The following is a 20,801-nucleotide window of genomic DNA, read 5'->3' as shown; positions in this document are numbered from 1 at the left end:
TTAACTATGTTCGAAAAATAATGTCTTGGAGATGACGTCTTTCTTGCTGGATACAAATTTGGGTCCTCTCCCGAAAGTTACGTATGGCTCTCTCCAACATTTCATTTGGCACAGCTTCAATTTCCAGACGAATGGAATTCTTCAGATCATCGATTGTGCGAGGCTTGTTCATGTAGACTTTTGATTTTAAATATCCTCACAAAAAGAAGTCGCATATCGACAAATCGGGTGAGCAAGGGGGCCAGTAAACATCACCATAACTCGAAGTAACATGGCCTGGGAACATTTGTCGAACCACTTCCATGGATACTATCGCCGTGTGAGCTGTGGCGCCATCCTGCTGAAACAATATTTCTCTCATGTTCACCTGACGCCTTTCAAGTTCTGGACGAAGAAAGCTGCTTAACATTTTAACGCAGCGCGCTGATGTCACAGTACTTCCAGTTCCTTCCTCTTCAAAAGATAGGGTCCAACAATCCCCATCTTTGAAATGCAGCACCACACTGTTAGTTTTAAACTGTGGACAGGTCTTTGGTGTAATTCATGTGGGTTCTCCAGCGCCCAATACTGACGATTTTGAACATCGACGTAACCGTGTACATGAAAATGTGCTTCATCACTCATGAAGACTGTAGCATCTGCATCTTCTGTAAAAATTTCGTCCTTTACGCGACAAAACTCTCTGCGCTGCACGAAATCCCCTTCCCTAAGCTGCTGGACGATCATTATCTTGTACGGGTGAAACTTAAGGTCATCACGTAAGGTGCGGTGAAGCGAACGACGTGACATACCCATCGCTTCAGGCTGTCGCCCGGCCGGTCGTTTCGGACTAGCAATAACTGCCGTTCTCACTCGGTCTACATATTCCGCAGTACGAATTAAACGGGGAAGACCAGGTGGCTTCTTTTCCATCACAGATCCAGTATTTGTAAATGCTGCAACCCATCGGAGTACAGTATTTCGATCAGACACTGCACCTCGACGTCCAACTCTCAACTTTTGACGAAAAAGACGTTGCACTGTGACTACGGAACCATTGTTTCTAAAAGTACTGCTCGACAACGAACACTATAACGCCTCTTCTTCTTGATGATTTGGTTTGATTTGTACTTGGCCTCGGCTAAAACTCGGCGACAGTCGGTAGAGTGTTGAGATCGTTATCAAGTTACGAAGACGACGTTACACAAAATCACAGTGCTGAACCGAAATGTCGACGTGAGTGAGATATTTACTTCACCAAGAATCGTAATTAATCGTTCGTAATCGATGTTTAACTGATTAATGATAAAAAAATCAATACAGTCACATCCACAACAAATTCCCTACAAGCTGGTCGTAATTTTAAGTATCTAAGAAATCGTAACAGTGAGCTTATTATTTGAGTCAAAGATGCTACACATGCGCCGAGCGCTACAGTCAAATATTATCGCTGCGAGTAATTATTACTCGGGAGTTTCATGTCAATAATTTGATAGAATTTTAAGTCACAAATGCACGACTTGGCACGAGAGGGTGTTTTATTGCACAATATCAGTCACTTCCTAACCGAGTCTTGAGAAGAAAACTTTCCCAGACGTTGGGGGCATTTAAATTATATGCTTCGGACCTATCACTGAAGTTCCATAAACCACTGGCTATTATGAATGAAAATTGTCTATCAGTTTTCGTTGCCAAAATCACTGTCTAAGTAATGTTTAGTTCAATTATCTAGTTAAAAGTTCACTTTATTATAGTAGGTAAAAGTCCCCCGTTCGAATTCTAATGCCGTGATATTTGAAGTCAGAAGATAGTATTATTGCGTCATAATAGATCGCAATTATTCAATCTCAAAAACAATCTAAGCGCGCCTACATGTACGAGCATTCAAATATACGACCTGCTTCGGCTAACTCTCGTAACGTAGTGACAATGCATTGAATTATACTTAGTCATTACTCACGATTCCCAAAAAGTACTCACACGGAGTATTCTTTGGGATCGTTGGTTCTACTTTGCGAATGTTAACTTATGCTAATTTTGCAATTTATTATGATTTTGATTTTAATTTTACTGAAATTTAATCTTTCTTTCGTAGATTGCTAAATCGTCAAGTCATAGATTCCTGATTTAATTACTTGTTATTGTCCTAATAATTGTGATAAATGGAACTTCGTTCGCTTATTCACTTTTCTGGGAATTTGGGACTTGGGGGGAAATCTTCGGGGTATTGGGAGCTAATTTTTGATTTTTATTTCTCTTCCGAGGAAGTGGCATTGCAACACACCATGTTCTGCGCTCCAACGCTCCATCACAGCGACTGAAACTGTATTGTATGGGCAGTCTGCCAACATTCATTCAAGGTCAATGCCCCCTCTCGTTACCGCGTACAAGCGGTTCAAAAAACATGCGTACCCTCTGCTCCACCCTGTACAACACGTCTACAGGATGATTCAAAATAACGTCTAGAAACTGACGTGTCACATCGGCCAGACAGCAGGGATCAGCCGTCACACAGGAACCGGGGGTCGCAAACGCCACAAAAGGGCGCCGTGGTCACGTGAGGGCGTTGCTGTACAAACACGGGCGGATCGCACGCCGTGGAACCTTTGCGATAACGCGCCTACCTACCTACACGCATCGCGAAACAGCTGAGATGCATTTGATTTATGGCACGACAACTGCACTGGGAGAGAAGCCGTGCGATTGTATTGTGCAAAAATATCCTAACAGAAAGACACCACACCACACATTATTCGTCAACCTGTACCGCCGATTGTGCAAAACCTACCAGTTTCACGTGCGCAAGCAGGTTGCTGGTCGCCAACGAAGTACGAGGACAGTTGCGGAGGGAGAAGGCGTTCTCGAAGGGTGCAGCGTACGCCGTCAACAAGAACACGAGGTGTATCCCGCGCCACTGATACCCCCCAACCTTCCGAGTGGCGCATTCCACACGACGAAGGATTGATTCTGGTTCTATTCCAAGGCGTCCGGGCACTGCAGTCGGGGGACTACAATGAGTGCCAGGGTTTTGCACGGTGGTTTCTGCAAACATCCACGGCAGACCGCAGCGAGCGTCCTCTTCACAGATGAGGCTGCGTTCCCACTCGAGTGTGTGACGGACGTTCACAACGGGCGTACGTGGGCTGATGTTAGCTCATATGCTACCCCTACGCATGCCTCACAACGCAAATTTACCTTCAATGCATGGGCTGGCACTGTCAGGATTGTTTAATTAGCCTGTACTTTCTCCCGGACCGACTTGACGATAGCTCACATCTCGTATTGCTGCGAGAGATTCTGCTGGACATGCTGAATAGTGTCCCCATGGCTACCCGTCGCTGCATTCGAGTTTGGTAGTAATAAGGAGCCGCTGCGCGTTCCAGGATACAAGCCAGGTCGCGCCTGTAATCAACCATTCCGGCCGCTGTATTGGTCATGGTGGGCCAATCACGTGGCCGCCACCATCACCCGATCCGTCCCAAATCATTTTTTTCCTTTGGGGGATCTCTGAAGGGTCCTGTGTACGAAACACCTGTTACATCGCTGGAGGACCTAATGGGCAGGGATGTTGCGACAGCGGATGTCTTCGAGATACACTAGGTATCTTCGACAGGGTAGGCCGTTCAAATGCAGCTTCGATGTGAGGCGTGTCTCAATGTATCTGGACAAAAGTCTGAGCACCTCCTGCAGTGGGATTACACTTTCCGCAGGTGACTGAGTAATTGCAACGCCATTCAGTGGCCCGGATGGCCTTTGTGAAATCCTGATTCCTTAGTGATTACTGAGCCTTGCTGTATGCCCGATATGCCGTATCAGTCTGTGCAAGTTGTTTTGGAATCACCTCGTATACCTTCAGTGGTTTAAGCTATGTGTTGTGAGTCAGTCAGTCAGTCAGTTGGTCGAGAAGAGATTCAGTCAGCTGGTCGAGAAGGGATTCAGTCAGTTGGTCGCGAAGGGATTCATCTAACCTAATCTTTCCTTCAGTTTATGTCAACTGAAGCAATTTCAGTAACATCATGAATTTATTGAAACGGAATCTATCGAATTCATTCTTTAGACAATAATATGTTGGTGTTTTTAATGCGTTCATCGCAACGCTTGGTGGTGAACGATATTTCTTGTCTTTCCGTCCGGAGAGAAAACGAATAGCGCCGATGATTTACCGACTTTCGAGCACGCAGCGTACAAATGCCCGTGGGAAAAACACGGCAGTTTAAGAGGTTCGTTCCACACACTTCCTAGATTAAAAGTAATTGCGAATGCAAGACATACTGAAAACTGGACACGCTTAAATTGAAACGGCAAATTGTTTGGAATCGGAACATCCTCGGCTTTGAACTTTCGTATGATTATCGTTGCTTCGACCACGTTGGTAGTCAGTTTCTCAACAGTGAGTCTTGTTCCATCGCGTAGTATCGGTTGGTCCAGGTTGCGTAACGTGATTCTCACCGTGCCGACCTTGAGCTGCAAATTGTGCGTTTTTGTACCTCGAAAATCCAAGGAATTCAGGAATTCAATTGCATAATTCAATTCATCTGGATCAGTAATTGAATGTGCATTTACCTGATTCGATCGATTCCATTACCGATTCATATTAAGTCCTCAACTGTCCATTTGAATTCCTAAATTCTCTGGCCAGCGATTTGAGCGAACGAGCCATTTCAACAGCGAAAAACAAGGAAGCACACGATTTGAAGGTAAAAATTCAATTTACCTTCAAATCGTGTGCTTCCTTGTTTTTCGCTGCTGAAATGGCTCGTTCGCTCAACCAAACGCAGTTTTTGTAATTTGCAGCATTATTCGGGAACACTTTCGTGATCAATTCTTTTTTCGATGTTGTGAACTGACAAAAATTGGGTGGGAATGAAATGAGGCCAGTGGAAGCCTCAATCAGAATTTTTCCGTGGCCAGTGTCTATTAATTAGTTGGAGAACACTTCCGGCTATTCATCACTCTGTAAAGCGACACTCATATTCGTTGTTTACTTGAGAGTTTCCACGTGTCTCCACAAGATCGATGAATTCAAGCAAGCGTTTATTTCGTCAGCAGCTGTCGATCTGGGAACGATCGGCATCGTTTAGCCAAAATCACCGGCCACCAGAATCTTCGTACCTCCAGGAGTCCAAATGGCTCCAACTCTCGTTTTTGCACCACGCTACACTCATTCCAAATAATTATTTTGCAGTTCTATGATACTTCCGTTGCTGAATTTTTGGCGATATTGCACTTCGGTTCATCTGTCCTCTGCAAATTCAGCGGCAGTTCGGCCGCTGAATCAGCAAGTCAGTCGGCCTTGTGACAATGTGACAGCGATCCCAGATAGTGTTATGGCCGGCACTATCTTACTCTGTGGACGAATCGAAGCTAAAATCAACGAAATCAGGAACGTTTTGCCAGTTCGTCCACGTGCTTCGAGGAAGAAGATTCCTCTGTATCCGTTGTTGACTGCTGTCACTAGTGTTTTCTGCTGCTGATAAAAGAGGGACCTGAGTTGGTACTGACCGACTCGAAGCATCTCGATCGTATTGCCGTTCTCTTTCACTTTCTCGAGTGTATCGTGCAGGGCGCGATTCGTCGCTGGCGTTCCTAATCGTGCAACATCTTGCCGGACATCATCAGGCACAAGTCTTCTACGGAAATTGACCCCTCGCTGTGGACCTCCACGTGTAATTCAAGTTCGGTATTTGCTATTGTTGTCCGCACTCGATGGAGAATGGCTTCAGCAGCACTGTACTCGCATTTGTTCCACAAATGAGGCGGACCCGATGAAAAACGCGTTGAAACGATGGTGGCAGAAAGTGATCGTATTTGATGCCCAGTGGACAAAATAACAGCATCAGCGAGTGTGTGGTCCCCATGAATGTCATCCCCAAGCGAGTGTGAACACTGACAGTTGTCTCGATATTCTGCGCAAAACTCATCATTCAGAGTTAATAAAAAATTCAAATGAAGTCGGTCCACCAACATTAAATAATAGTAAGCGTAAGTAAAAATATTCATCATTGTTCGGATGAACTGTAGAAACGCATCAGTTGAATATACAGTGATAAGCCAATACATTATGGCCACCTGTAATAGCTTGTTTGTCCGTCTTTGGAACGAAATACATGACTTATTCTGCCTATCAGTGAGCCGACAGTCTGTTGGCAGGTTTGTGGGGGTATGTGGCATTAGATGTCTACGCACAGGTCATGTAAGTCGAGTAAATAACGGGCCGCACATCTGCGTACGTGGTGATGGCGCCCTATAGCGACCCAGATGGGTTTCATAGAATTCACATCAGGCAAATTTGCTCGTCGATACATCAACGTGAGTTCACTGTAATGCTCCTCAAGGCAGTGTATCACAGTTCTGGCTCCCAGACACGGAAATTACACTGAAGCACCAAAGAAACTGGTATAGGCATGCGTATTACAATACAGAGATATGTAAACAGAATCGGGCGCTCCGGTCGGCAGCGCCTATATAAGACAACAAGTTTCTGGCGCAGTTGTTATATCGGTTCCTGCTGCTACAATGGTAGGTTATCAAGATTTATGTGAGTTACAAGTGGTGCTACAGTCGGGGCACAAGCGATGAGACACAGCGTCGCTGAGGTAGTGAAGAAGTGGGGATTTTCACGTATTATGATTTCACGAGTGTACCGTGAATGTCAGGAATCCGGTAAAACATCAAATTTACGACATGGCTACTACCAGAAAAAGATCCCGCAAGAACGAGACCAATGAAGGCTGAAGAGAATCGTTCAACGTGTCAGAAGTGCAACCCTTCCCCAAATTGCTGCAGATTTCAATACCGGGCCACCAACAAGTTTCAGTATGCGAACCATTAAACGAAACATCATCGACATGAGCTTTCGGAGCTGAAGGCCCACTCGTGTACCGTTGATGACTGCACGACACAAAGCTTTACGTCTCGCCTGGGCCTGTCAACACTTACATTGGACTGTTGATGACTGTAAACATGTTGCCTGGTCGGACGAGTCTCGATTCAGATTGTATCGAGCAAATGGACGTGTACGGCTATGGAGACATCCTCATGAATTCCTGAACTGTGCATGTCAGCAGGGGACTGTTCAAGTTGATAGAAGGTCTATAATGGTGTGGTGCACGTGCAGTTGGAGTGATATGGGAACCCTGATACGTCTGGATACCACTCCGGCAGGTGACACGTACGTAAGCATACTATCAGATCACCTGCATACATTTATGTCCATTTTGCATCCTGACGGACTTGGGCAATTCCAGCAGCACAATGCGACTTTCCACACGTCCAGAATTGCTGCAGAGTGGCTCCAGGAATACCCTTCTGAGTTTAAACACCTGCGCTGGCCACCAAAGTCCCCCGACACGAACATTATTGAGCATATCTGAGGTGCCTTGCAACGTGCTGTTCGGAACAGATCTCCACCCCCTCGTACTCTTACGGATTTGTCGACAGACCTGCAGGATTCATGGTGCCAGTTCCCTCCAGCACCACTGCAGACGTTAGTCGAGTTCATGCAACATTGTGTTTTTGCACTTCTCCGTGTTTGCGTGGGTCTTAGACGATATTTGGCAGGAGGAACAGTTTCTTTGGCTCTTCAGTGTATAGTGCTGAAAAATGACATCGCCGTCTGGACTGACATCAAGCATGGTGGGATGTTGGTGGTTCACAGTTGTCAGCATGTCTCCGATTACCAGAGGTCCCATCCAAGCTGAGGAGAATGTTTTCGGGAGCATAATATTTCTCCCAGCAAGCTGCATCCGTGGCGCGCTGCACGTTTCGAGGCGCCGTTCACCTCGATAACGGCGTTTGTGGAGACGACCTTCGACTTAGTGCAGCATAAGTGTGATTTACGTTTCCATTGATCAACGGTCGAACCCCGATGGTTCCATGCCCACAGCAGTCGTAATTGATGATGTCGTCAGGTCCACATGTGAACATGTATGGGCGGTCTGCTGCGGAGCTCCATGTTCGACAACGTACGATGAACGGTGCGCTCCGAAAAACTTGTGCGTGCACCAGCACTGTGCTCTTTCGGCAGAGACGTCACAGGCCACCATCTCCCCTACTTTACAGAGCAGACAAGCCTCGAAACTCTGCGTTCGTTGAATAGTCGTGGTCATGCAACCATTTAGCCCCTAGTCGTAGTTTTACTTTCCTACCACTTTCTGCAGGTGCTCACGACAATAGCACTTGAACATTCCACCAACTTTGCAGTTTTCGAGATACTCATTCACAGGCTCTGTGTAATAATAATCTGCCCTTTGTCAAAGTCACTTATCTCAATGGATTTCCCCCATTTGCAGCCCATATCCTCGCTAGGGTGATCCCTCGTCCGTGTTCCTTTGCTTGCACACCTTCGTTATCGCGTCACGTGCCTGCAACGTTACCAGCCGGCATCCAGCGTCCCGGTGGACAGTGGGCGCAATGTTTTGGCTTATCGGTGTTGTACATTCACGTATCCAGCAACGGGCTTTCCGTGTGCCACTCGTTAGAATTTTTTTTTTTTTTTTAATTATGCGTTCCACGGAAATACCTCGGCATTCCGTGTAAAGCAGAGTTCTCGCTTATGGATCACCTGCGCACGCCAAGAGGAAGCTGATCGAAGTTGCTGCTGATGGTCTTTCAGCTCTCTGCGCTGCGTTTGCTGCCGTCAAATAGACTCGTTGCCCATTCTCCAGGTGCACACCAAAATGGACCACGTGGGATGAGTTTCGCGTATGGAAATTAAAAGGTCCTGCACGCCGTCTCATTGCTGCTGATATTGCGAAACTTCATCGGTGGCATCAGAAGCCGCAGTACCAAATACAGCCATGTCGCTTCCTCCCGTGGCATGCTTGCAAACATACTTGATGAACTCGACAGAACTGCAGTACTCAACATTCCAGTGCGCTTTGGTTGTTTTGGAAAGCAGCGACCAATTCGGAACAGTCCAGCTGTTGTCCAGTACAACGTGTTTACTTTTTACTTTCGACGTTATCGATACGCCGTCATCCTGTGCAGAGTGACGACGGTACAGGAGGTGGCCGCATAACCATCACACATAATTAATTTTGCATAAGGGTGCGAGGTCCAAATTCATCAACAACAAACAACTGGAAACAGCTAGTCTCAAACATATACTGTCACAATAAAATAAAGTTCAGCAATCTTGTTACTGAAGATATTCATTGTTGTGAAATAGCTGAATGTATATTTGTTAATAAGAAATAAAACCAGCTTTTCAGCTTATGGCAGCAACCTGCAGAAGAGGATGTGATGCTATCTCATGTGGAGCATGACTCATACTTTCCGCAGTGTGAACACTTGGCACAATTAGTGCAACATACCATGAAGCTCTCCAATTAAGGGATGCTTCAGGTATTTCCTGTTCTGTTGTGAGCCAAAAAAAGCATGCGGCTAATGTTTATAGCATTTGTTTTGGATAAAATTTCTGGTCGTGATCGCCGCACGGTCCATGAGTCATATTCCTCGTCACCACTTCGTACGACCCTGCACCTGTTTCGGGATCAGGAATTTCTGCGCAGACTACGGCGTCAGTTTCATCTGATCTTATTTTCGCGACCATCCACTGGAGAATACGTGCACGAGGCAGTCCTCTTTCCTGCCACTGCACAGAGTACATCCGACATCACACGTCTCCCAAGACAGGACATTTCGTAATGAAGTCTATGACCGCCTTCAATTTTTTCTTGAACAGTCGTTTTGAAGTGTCGCGGCAATTGTTGGATGATCCACCAGCTGCAAGATTTCGATCCATTTTGGGTTGCAAGTGGAAGTGATCACTAAGTCTGGTCGCTGGTATTGGCGCGCATACGAGATCTGTTCAAAAAATTTCGGAACACTCGAAATCTCGCGCCAGTTGCGAGTCAGAGCGAAATGCGGTTGGCATCCCTGCACACGCGTGTGCTTAATGTGTAACTGCCGGAAGTCTCATTGTCGTATGTCTGTTAGTTATTGTTCAGTGATGTACTGAGTAGAACGTTCTGTCGCATAGCTTGCAAACTTCGAAACGCCAGAGTTAGAGGAGCGACGTGTCTACATTACATTTTTGAGTGAGAATCACGAAAACCTTTACAGGGACACACCAAATGATGCAGGAAGCCTACAGTGACGAGTGATTGAGCTGTATTCGACGTTACGGATGCTTCACACGGTTTCAAAAGGCGGGCAGAACTCCGTCAGGTCAGGTCAAATGTCAGTTCCATGATGATAGTTTTCTTTGACTTTGAAAGATTGCCTCGTCATGAATTTGTGGCACAGGGACATGTTTTATCGCGACCTGTTCCGACTCCTGTGAGAAAATGTGAGAAGGAAACGACGTGAAATCTGGCCAGACAATTCATGGCTCTTGCGTTAAGATAACGCACCGGCGCATTCTTCCCTATTGGTGCTTGACTGTTGCACAAAACACGAAATCACTGCGCTGCCTCATCCTCCATACAATCCAGACCTGGTCCTGTGGACTTTTTTTTATTCCTAAAATTGAAAGGACGAAGCTCTGCAACGATAGACGAGATAAAAGAAAATTTGCAGACGGCGCTTCGTGCGATCCAGCAAGAGGTGTACCAAGACTGCTTCCGGAAGTGGAAACGGCGTTGGGAGCGGTGTATCAATTGTGGAGGAGAGTACGTCGAAGCAGACCATGCACAAGAAGTAAAAGGTAAGCGCAGTAAAATTTTGTGAACAAAGTTCCGCATTTTCTTGAACAGACTTCGTAGATCATCGCTTCTTGCATGTATTCGTGCACGTGCCTCTGGCTTCCAGCTGGAAAATTGGTGGGTCAGCCGACATGGTTTACATTTCCATCTACATTCGTGGCATAACGCACTAGAATGCGTTCTTCCATTCGCAATTTTTGTTGATTTAAATGTATATATGACAGACGCACCGTTTCAGTTGTGGCGTATATATCAATGGCGAACTAATGAAACAATCTGCGGGATTTCAGTATGTGATTGTCCTCTTTTCGACGAATCATCAAGTGGTAGGCTCATACGGCTGAACTCCTTGTTTGTTTCCCTACCTGTGAGTGAATAATTAACTTTTGCTAGGAATAGAATTGAAGCACAACACTGGTATGTATCAGTTAATGGGTTAATCATTGTACTGGTTAATGGTTTAATCATCTTGATCAAAAAATTATATCCCTCCTCTCCTCTGAAAAATTTCAGTAGGCATCACAATGCATCATACGAACGATGGGTTTCTCAGACACACTGAAGATTATCACTAATCACCGTCAAGCTGTCAAGCCAGTAAATTCTCGCCAACAACCACAATGTCAGTTCCACTCAACGTCGGTGCTTTAAAGCGTTTTTAATGTTCGCCTGTTGGTATTTTATCTGCTATCAACAGTATTTTTTGATCACCCAGAGTCATCATTTGTAACCCAGTCTTCAATACTGTCAACTGTTTGTGCTCATGTAAAGGTTGCTGTAGTTGCGCAATAATGTCTCAACATCAGAATTTCCGATAAAATATATATAAAGAAATTTGTAACCAACATTTCATGGTGGCTACAGTGCTCCAGCACAATGGTGAATTTGTGCTTAAATGTTTAAAAACGAAGAGAAATTATTGATTAATGAACCTTATTAAAACTTTATGTATCGTTGATGTTTATTTATTTCAGCAACTGTCATAGCCCTGTCCTCAGACTATTTACATTCAGATTATATTTTGGTAGCTCTCCTATTATAAAAGAAGTCAAACTGGCGCCAGTGGCATCAAAAATTGGACAAAGAGCTGTGAAGCATTTGTCGAAAATAGCGGATCTAATAACAACATCAATTTTTTCCATATGTGAATAATCGGGAGTTCAGTAAAGTATAATTGAAAAATAGTTATTAGTTCGGCATAAATTTAAAAAGTGACTTTTGATTTGGTTTGCAAGTACAGAAATTATTTCATTCTGAATTTTGTCTCCGAGGTACGTCAGGATATTCGTGAAACTCGTATCGCTCACCGAATTTTCTTAACATTTCAGTGCGTTTCAGAAAGTTATCACTGTTCCAGTCATACAGTTTTCTGCTCTTTTCAAGTAACGCCATGTTTTGTGAACTCAAGAAACTGAATCACGTGCGTTATCCTTACAATAACATTTTGTCAACGCTCCTTTTCAGCATCTAAAAGTTTCTGGTGCAGGCTGTTTTTTAAAGAGTTATTCATCTCAATTCATATTTTATAATTTCTGAAATGCACAGAACTTTTCTCATGTCTGTTAAGGAATAAAGCTGAACTCACTAATCCCGTCACGGAATTTGTTATGTTTTGTTTCGAGAAGCTTACGAAATGAGCAGGAAACAGCATTTCTCGAATATGATTGGAACACCCATTCTCTGTAGTACTTAGCGCCGTTTCTTAAACGCCTTTCGTAATACTCAGGCCGCGTCCTATGAAAAGCGACAGAAGCGACCGGCAGCGCGCGACAGCTTCAGGCGACAAAACACAACCGCAGGTGTAGTTACGGAAGTGTCCTACGTGAGCGACATCTGTGTCGCTGCCTGTCTCCCGCTGCAACTGGCGACGTTTGAATTCAAACGTGTTTGAATCTCGTCGCTCCAGCACGCACGACGTGTCTTCCCGGCAAAGCAGTGGAGCGGACGCGACGGCAGCTTTGAAATACTAATCATCCGATTTTAAGAAAAGTATTCAGTGAATTTTTTGTTTTCTTCCGCATCTAACAGCATTATATCTTTGCTCGATAAAAGTCTGAATTTATTTTCGTTATTCTTCATAGTTTACGTCAAAGGGACCCATGCCCATTAATGTTTCTGATTATTGATGAATAGATTTGATAGTAAGAGAAGAAGAAACGGGATGGTTCATCACGCCATCGCCTGCTCCCCAGCGGCTGTCCGCGACTGCTTATTTTTTGTATTCGCAGCTACCCTTCATATCTGAAGGCCGTATCCCCTACCCGCAACCTGGGGACGCGCTGTGCCGTTGTGGTAGGGGCCCACGAGACAGTTAAAAATGGGTGACAGAAGTTGGTGTAAGTAGTTCACAAAGTGATAGGTAAAGTATGGAACTCAGAGATGATACCTGAAGAGTGGCAGGAGTCGATTCTGATCCCAATTTTTAAGAAGGGCGACAAAATGGATTGTAGTAATTATAGAGGGATATCGCTGTTACCAGTATGTTCCAAAATTTTCTGGAATATTCTGCTAAGCAGGCTTACACCATGTGCAGATGAAATTGTGGGGGATTACCAAGCTGGCCTTTGGAGGAACAGATCAACAATAGACCTAATAATATTCACCCTGCGTCAAATTTCGGAAAAGAAATGGGAATACAATAAACCAGTTTATAATCTTTTCATTGATTTTACAAAAGCATATGATTCAGTATTGCAATCAAAATTGTACAGAATTCTTTTGGAACTTGGAATACCAAAGCAGTATGTTAGACTTATACAAGCGAGTTTGAAAAACACAAAAGGTAGAGTACGAGTGGGGAAATTGGAGTCAGAAGAATTTATAATAAAGAACGGACTTAAGCAGGGAGATGCCCTGTTTCCGGTACTTTTTAATTTAGTCCTAGAATATATTGTACGAATGGCAGCAGATAATTCAAAGGGTGTGGAGTTAAATGGAAATATTAAGATATTCGGGTATCTAAACATCATTAGCGATAGGAAAGAATCTGTAACAGCAAATGCGAATGCGTTAATCAACGCTAGTGAAGATGTAGGTATAAGGATAAGTGAAGACAAAACTAAATACCTGGTTACTACTAGAATTCCAACAGCAGTAGATCAGGAAATGTTAAGAGTTGGAGACATGCAGTTTGAAAAAGTGAACACGTTTAAATATCTAGGCGTGGACATCACTTCGAGAAATGAGATTGAATCCGAACTGAAGAAGAGATTACTGGCGGGAAATGCGTGGTACTTCCCACTGAATAGATTACTTTCATCACGGATATTGTCTAGGAATTTAAAGATTAGAATATACAAAATTATTATTCTACCAGCTATGCTGTATGTGTGTGAGACTTGGTCTCTCACTGTGCAAAATGAAAAGCCGTTTCGAGTATTTGAAAACAAAATTTTGAGGAAAATTTTCGGAGCAAAAAGGGATGTAATTAGCGAAGAGTGGCGAAAACTGCATAACGAAGAGGTTCACGAACTCTATTCGAGCCCTGACATAATCAGTATTATTAAATCACGTTGTCTGCGATGGGCGGGTCACGTAGCTCGAATGGATGAGGGTAGGGCAGCGCGCAGAGTACTGGTAGGGCACCTAGGGGGAAAACGTCCTGTGGGGGGACCGAGGCGTAGATGGGAGGACAGTGTGAAGTCTGATTTGAGGAGCCTAGGTATTGAAGGTGAATGGAAGGAAATAGCCCAAGACAAGGACAGGTGGTGAAAATACGTTGCTGCGGTAATGGAGTCCGGTATGACCGGTGAGTGAGTGTGAGTATTCGTCATAGTTACTGTGCTGCACGAAAATAAGTACATGGCTGCACGAAATTTTTAAGAATTTGCAGAGGTGAAATCACATTGTGTAGACTTTAAGGATAGTTCATTTAAGGCCACACATTATTGCGTATGAAATGTAACCAATATATCTAAATTGTATTTAAAGTAGAGGCCGGAATGATATCTCTTTTCATTCTTGAGACATTGGTTGTTATATCCGCGGACGGGTCGGTCGCGGCGCGTCCCAACCTATCCTGCGCTTAGGGAATCAAGTGGTGGTAAAAATGGTCGTATCTCATAAACGGTTCAAGATATCGAAGCGACGATTTCTGGAAGTGACAGCACGCAGAAAGGACTACTTTATCGTATGATCAACACTCGCCACGTTTTTGTAAACGCGTGAGCGGAGCGGAAACAACATCGCCTATAAATTACACCATGAGGTTTTGTCCGAATTTTCATAGCCAAACAAACGGAGAGAAACAGGTAAACGGCGTATCAAAGTGACCAGCATGAGGTCTAGTTTTGCATGAAAGTATTTAACAGCTTGAAAGTAATCAGGGTAATTAACGAAAACTTAATTAATGAGTTGAGGAAAAATGTAAATACACTCCTGGAAATTGAAATAAGAACACCGTGAATTCATTGTCCCATGAAGGGGAAACTTTATTGACACATCCCTGGGGTCAGATACATCACATGATCACACTGACAGAACCACACGCACATAGACACAGGCAACAGAGCATGCACAATGTCGGCACTAGTACAGTGTATATCCACCTTTCGCAGCAATGCAGGCTGCTATTCTCCCATGGAGACGATCGTAGAGATGCTGGATGTAGTCCTGTGGAACGGCTTGCCATGCCATTTCCACCTGGTGCCTCAGTTGGACCAGCGTTCGTGGTGGACGTGCAGACCGCGTGAGACGACGCTTCATCCAGTCCCAAACATGCTCAATGGGGGACAGATCCGGAGATCTTGCTGGCCAGGGTAGTTGACTTACACCTTCTAGAGCACGTTGGGTGGCACGGGATACATGCGGACGTGCATTGTCCTGTTGGAACAGCAAGTTCCCTTGCCGGTCTAGGAATGGTAGAACGATGGGTTCGATGACGGTTTGGATGTACCGTGCACTATTCAGTGTCCCCTCGACGATCACCAGTGGTGTACGGCCAGTGTAGGAGATCGCTCCCCACACCATGATGCCGGGTGTCGGCCCTGTGTGCCTCGGTCGTATGCAGTCCTGATTGTGGCGCTCACCTGCACGGCGCCAAACACGCATACGACCATCATTGGCACCAAGGCAGAAGCGACTCTCATCGCTGAAGACGACACGTCTCCATTCGTCCCTCCATTCACGCCTGTCGCGACACCACTGGAGGCGGGCTGCACGATGTTGGGGCGTGAGCGGAAGACGGCCTAACGGTGTGCGGGACCGTAGCCCAGCTTCATGGAGACGGTTGCGAATGGTCCTCGCCGATACCCCAGGAGCAACAGTGTCCCTAATTTGCTGGGAAGTGGCGGTGCGGTCCCCAATGGCACTGCGTAGGATCCTACGGTCTTGGCGTGCATCCGTGCGTCGCTGCGGTCCGGTCCCTGGTCGACGGGCACGTGCACCTTCCGCCGACCACTGGCGACAACATCGATGTACTGTGGAGACCTCACGCCCCACGTGTTGAGCAATTCGGCGGTACGTCCACCCGGCCTCCCGCATGCCCACTATACGCCCTCGCTCAAAGTCCGTCAACTGCACATACGGTTCACGTCCACGCTGTCGCGGCATGCTACCAGTGTTAAAGACTGCGATGGAGCTCCGTATGCCACGGCAAACTGGCTGACACTGACGGCGGCGGTGCACAAATGCTGCGCAGCTAGCGCCATTCGACGGCCAACACCGCGGTTCCTGGTGTGTCCGCTGTGCCGTGCGTGTGATCATTGCTTGTACAGCCCTCTCGCAGTGTCCGGAGCAAGTATGGTGGGTCTGACACACGGGTGTCAATGTGTTCTTTTTCCATTTCCAGGAGTGTATTTCACGACAAGTTGCTGCCAAGCTAAGTAAATGATGTGCCAAAAATTTCATCTGCGCAAGGCCGAGCTGTTTTGCACATAAAAAGATACATTGGTGCGGTATTTAAATGTCAATAAGGCTTCCTTCGAATCAAGTACGTTAGGAAGGCAAACGAGGAGTCAGTACGATCATGCTTCCTGACAAGCTCGAAAATATAAAAATGAAAGAAGTCGGTCAAATATATTATGAAATGATTTCTGAAAAAGAAATAAGCAGATCAGAGAAACGTTCTAAGTGCCTTTGAATGACGCTCGAAATCATGAAGAGAAAATGAGGTGCACCAAATGTTTCGCTAATAATTTTTATTTCATCCTTTGGGACAAATCATTACACAAAACGTTTGAGTTTCTTTTCGAAAATTTAGTATGCTCTACTTTTACAGACTATTTAGAATAATTGAAACCCTTGGCGTTAGCACTGACTGCTGATGAATTACGTTCGCAACATCAAATATCTGTAAAATTTCATGGTTCATTGCAATTTATTAGGAAATTCATGTGTGCGATATACTGGGACAGGTGTGTTTACACTTAAAGATCAAGTTACTAGGCAAAACCTCGAATATATACTCAGCGATGCAGTGTAAATAGTATACACAAAACTCTGTATACAGAACTATAACTGAGTCAGTTAAAATGTACAAAGAACCCACTGTCGAACGGAGGACCTTCTCGACACACATAACCACAAATTCTAACACTACCACTACACCACGGCTGGATATGCAGGTTATCGGTCTGTGTGTTTATGTGTGTATTTAGGGTAGTTAGTCATGTAGTCAGTCATTGTTCCTCATTTATTGGCTGTTTAAAGTTCTTGTTCACGTAAAAAACATTTGCATTTAATTTATTGATGAGATAGTCGAATGCTCCCCTGCTCATTCACGTGTATTCGAAGAATTTGTCTGGTGATCTTCGTAGTTGATGATATTTATGAAATTCTCCATTGAGATTCCTCCCTTTATAAATTTCATGCACAGCATTCCTTTACGCTTTATTTGCTTACGTAAACCTAGTTTTGTTAGCCTTACCCTCCAGTTACAGTATTCCACAGTTTAGGGGCGGCGTTTTACAGAGACAGCTGGTCGGCTCTCAGCAGCCATCTCGCAGCGCGACACGGCCGCTCGCACGCAGGACAGCCGGGCTCTTCCCCCGATGCTGCTGCCTGCCGCTGGAGTGTCGCGCATCCAGGAGTCGCTCGCTGTCGGTCGCTTCTGTCGCTCACGTAGGACACGGCACAAGTGGAAAAATCTTCGATTTTAAGCATCACGAGGATAATCAAGCTTTTTGATTTGTTTGGGTACGTTTTCTATCAAATACTGCATCACTTCAGAATTTAAAACCGCAGGCCGAAGTCGAGAATCATCTTTAGAAATACATGGTATCGATCTTGGAACCCATGGAGACTGTGGTCTAGGCGGTGGCGTTTATACGGTTATACAAGCGGAAGACAGGGTTTCAATGGCGTCGACTTACTAGTTATCATTTCGGTCACTTGTCGGGAAACCTGCAGTATTAAAAAATGAAATTTTCTCTTTTGTTTTCAAGTAATTCAGTGCGCTGAAATTTCGAGGACGAGAAAATCGTGGCGCAGTACTAGGTGGCACAAAATGTTCTGGTACATTTTACGAAAAAAGTACTGTAGTCCTTACTTGAAATTTAATACAGCGATATAAATGAACTGTTCGATGTATTATTAGTGAGTATTTTAAGGAAGACAAAGAAAATGGAGAGTCGCGACTCCACTCATACACGTATGCGATTGTCCGCAGCTCGTGAACCACGTATGAGGTTTTTTTTTTTTTTTTAAGTATGGTGGAGCCCCTCCATGCTCACACCGGCATAATACGCTTACTGCCGCCTCTGCATATTGGCTAGTTTCCTCTAAGTGGGGTCTCGCAGGATGTCGGTACTGCGATGTTTGCGTACGTCTGGTTACGGTTATCCATTAATACGCGCTCATCTGGAGATAGATTGGGACGAAAGTTGAATGAAGGGTAGCGGTTTGAAGGGCAGAGGAAAAATGTGCCAAGGCAAGAGCCAAGGGAAAAAATCCTCTGCAGTAGTTGGGTGGGGTTGTAAGAGGAGTAGCGGATTTCATGCTGCCTGCGACAGGTCATGCAAGGGCAGGCTTTGTTAGTAGTGGGTATCATGCAGGCGCGTACCTCTGACGTCGTGGAGCCATGTCACTCGCCGGCTGCAGCTGGGTGACGATGTTGGCTTCTCGGTCAGCATCAGCATACCTGTAACATATGGACTCATTATCGTTTATTGAGACGCGTACACAGACTTTGCACGCACTGGTTAGCGACGCTCTGCACTGACAGAATCGAAGCGCGCGCACACAGTAATCTTCCTTTTGCAGAAATTATTCTGTTAAAATATTTGATTTTTGCCTTACTTGTGGCACTATGTGTCAGCTTCATGGCGAAGTGCCCATCGTCTCGCTAATGGTCATACTTTTTGTGATGTACATATTTTAGTAAGACACTAAGCAAAATTCGAAAAGTTTGCATTGAAAAATAGAGGTCGCTATGATTTTGCATTTTGTCCTGTATTTCACCACATGTGTGCGAAATTTAGCCAACACACTGAATTTTTCTTCAGAATTGGGAGGAGGTCTCTATCTGTCTCCGATCTCGAGAAAATGGATCGAATGTAGCGCGTTCACTCCCGATCTCACGCCTGCGAGAATAAAATATTCACAACATCCCTCATATCTCTTAATCCGCTCGAGACTTCGACACGAGATTTTGGCGAATGATAGCACACACACGGAGGAGAGTCTTTTGCCAATTCGTAAACAAACATAACTATGGCGACGTGTCAGAAAGTATACTTTCTATTTTATTTTTTTCATTCCCAGGAGTCTAATTTTTTAACAGTTATCGACAGCTAGTGAAACAAGAGTTTCCTAATATGGAAAAAACGTGAAATTTCTTCTCTTACGTCACTGCAAACCGACACAATGAGGTTTTTCGTAAGCTATTGAGCTCTCTGGTCGCTAATTACTTGTTTAATGGGACACTGTGTTTGAGAATTCTGTCGCAATAGCTGTTGCAAGAGGAGCTGGTCAAATTGTACTGCATTTTGGGAAAAGAAATATTATTAAACCTGTTAACAAGAGAAATGTGGCCGTTGCTAATAAATGATGTTCTTCGAATGAGAAAAGGTTAACAATTCACACAAAAAGAAATCCCCAATTCTGTTGGAATTTTGGTTGAATTCCCATAACCTATGGTATTCCCCCCCCCCCCCCCCCCCCCCATGAACCATGGACCTTGCCGTTGGTGGGGAGGCTTGCGTGCCTCAGCGATACAGATAGCCGTACCGTAGGTGCAACCACAACGGAGGGGTATCTGTTGAGAGGCCAGACAAACGTGTGGTTCCTGAAGAGGGGCAGCAGCCTTTTCACTAGTTGCAAGGGCAACAGTCTGGATGATTGACTGATCTGGCCTTGTAACAATAACCAAAACGGCCTTGCTGTGCTGGTACTGCGAACGGCTGAAAGCAAGGGGAAACTACAGCCGTAATTTTTCCCGAGGGCATGCAGCTTTACTGTATGATTACATGATGATGGCGTCCTCTTGGGTAAAATATTCCGGAGGTAAAATAGTCCCCCATTCGGATCTCTGGGCGGGGACTACTCAAGAGGATGTCGTTATCAGGAGAAAGAAAACTGGCGTTCTACGGATCGGAGCGTGGAATGTCAGATCCCTTAATCGGGCAGGTAGGTTAGAAAATTTAAAAAGGGAAATGGATAGGTTGAAGTTAGATATAGTGGGAATTAGTGAAGTTCGGTGGCAGGAGGAACAAGACTTCTGGTCAGGTGACTACAGGGTTATAAACACAAAATCAAATAGGGGTAATGCAGGAGTAGGTTTAATAATGAATAGGAAAATAGGAATGCGGGTAAGCTACTACAAACAGCATAGTGAACGCATTATTGTGGCCAAGATAGATACGAAGCCCACACCTACTACGGTAGTACAAGTTTATATGCCAACTAGCTCTGCAGATGACGAAGAAATTGAAGAAATGTATGATGAAATAAAAGAAATTATTCAGATTGTGAAGGGAGACGAAAATTTAATAGTCATGGGGGACTGGAATTCGAGTGTAGGAAAAGGGAGAGAAGGAAACATAGTAGGTGAATATGGATTGGGGGACAGAAATGAAAGAGGAAGCCGCCTGGTAGAATTTTGCACAGAGCACAACATAATCATAACTAACACTTGGTTTAAGAATCATGAAAGAAGGTTGTATACATGGAAGAACCCTGGAGATACTAAAAGGTATCAGATAGATTATATAATGGTAAGACAGAGATTTAGGAACCAGG

The 20,801-nt window shown here is 44.8% G+C and overlaps 1 protein-coding gene across 1 annotated transcript in view; it reads right to left on the bottom strand.

Annotated features, from left to right (window-relative positions):
• The window catches only part of LOC124553837 (neprilysin-2-like), a 271,201-nt gene that overhangs the window by 204,783 nt on the left and 45,617 nt on the right, over positions 1-20,801 (bottom strand). The window contains exon 2 of the mRNA XM_047127825.1: positions 18,625-18,702. Within this exon, the coding sequence (XP_046983781.1) occupies positions 18,625-18,702 (78 nt within the window). The remainder of the gene's footprint in view (positions 1-18,624; positions 18,703-20,801) is intronic.

Source organism: Schistocerca americana, chromosome 11, assembly GCF_021461395.2.
Source record: "Schistocerca americana isolate TAMUIC-IGC-003095 chromosome 11, iqSchAmer2.1, whole genome shotgun sequence".
Taxonomy (NCBI): Eukaryota; Metazoa; Arthropoda; class Insecta; order Orthoptera; family Acrididae; genus Schistocerca; species Schistocerca americana.
This window is presented reverse-complemented; position numbering and strand designations above follow the sequence as displayed.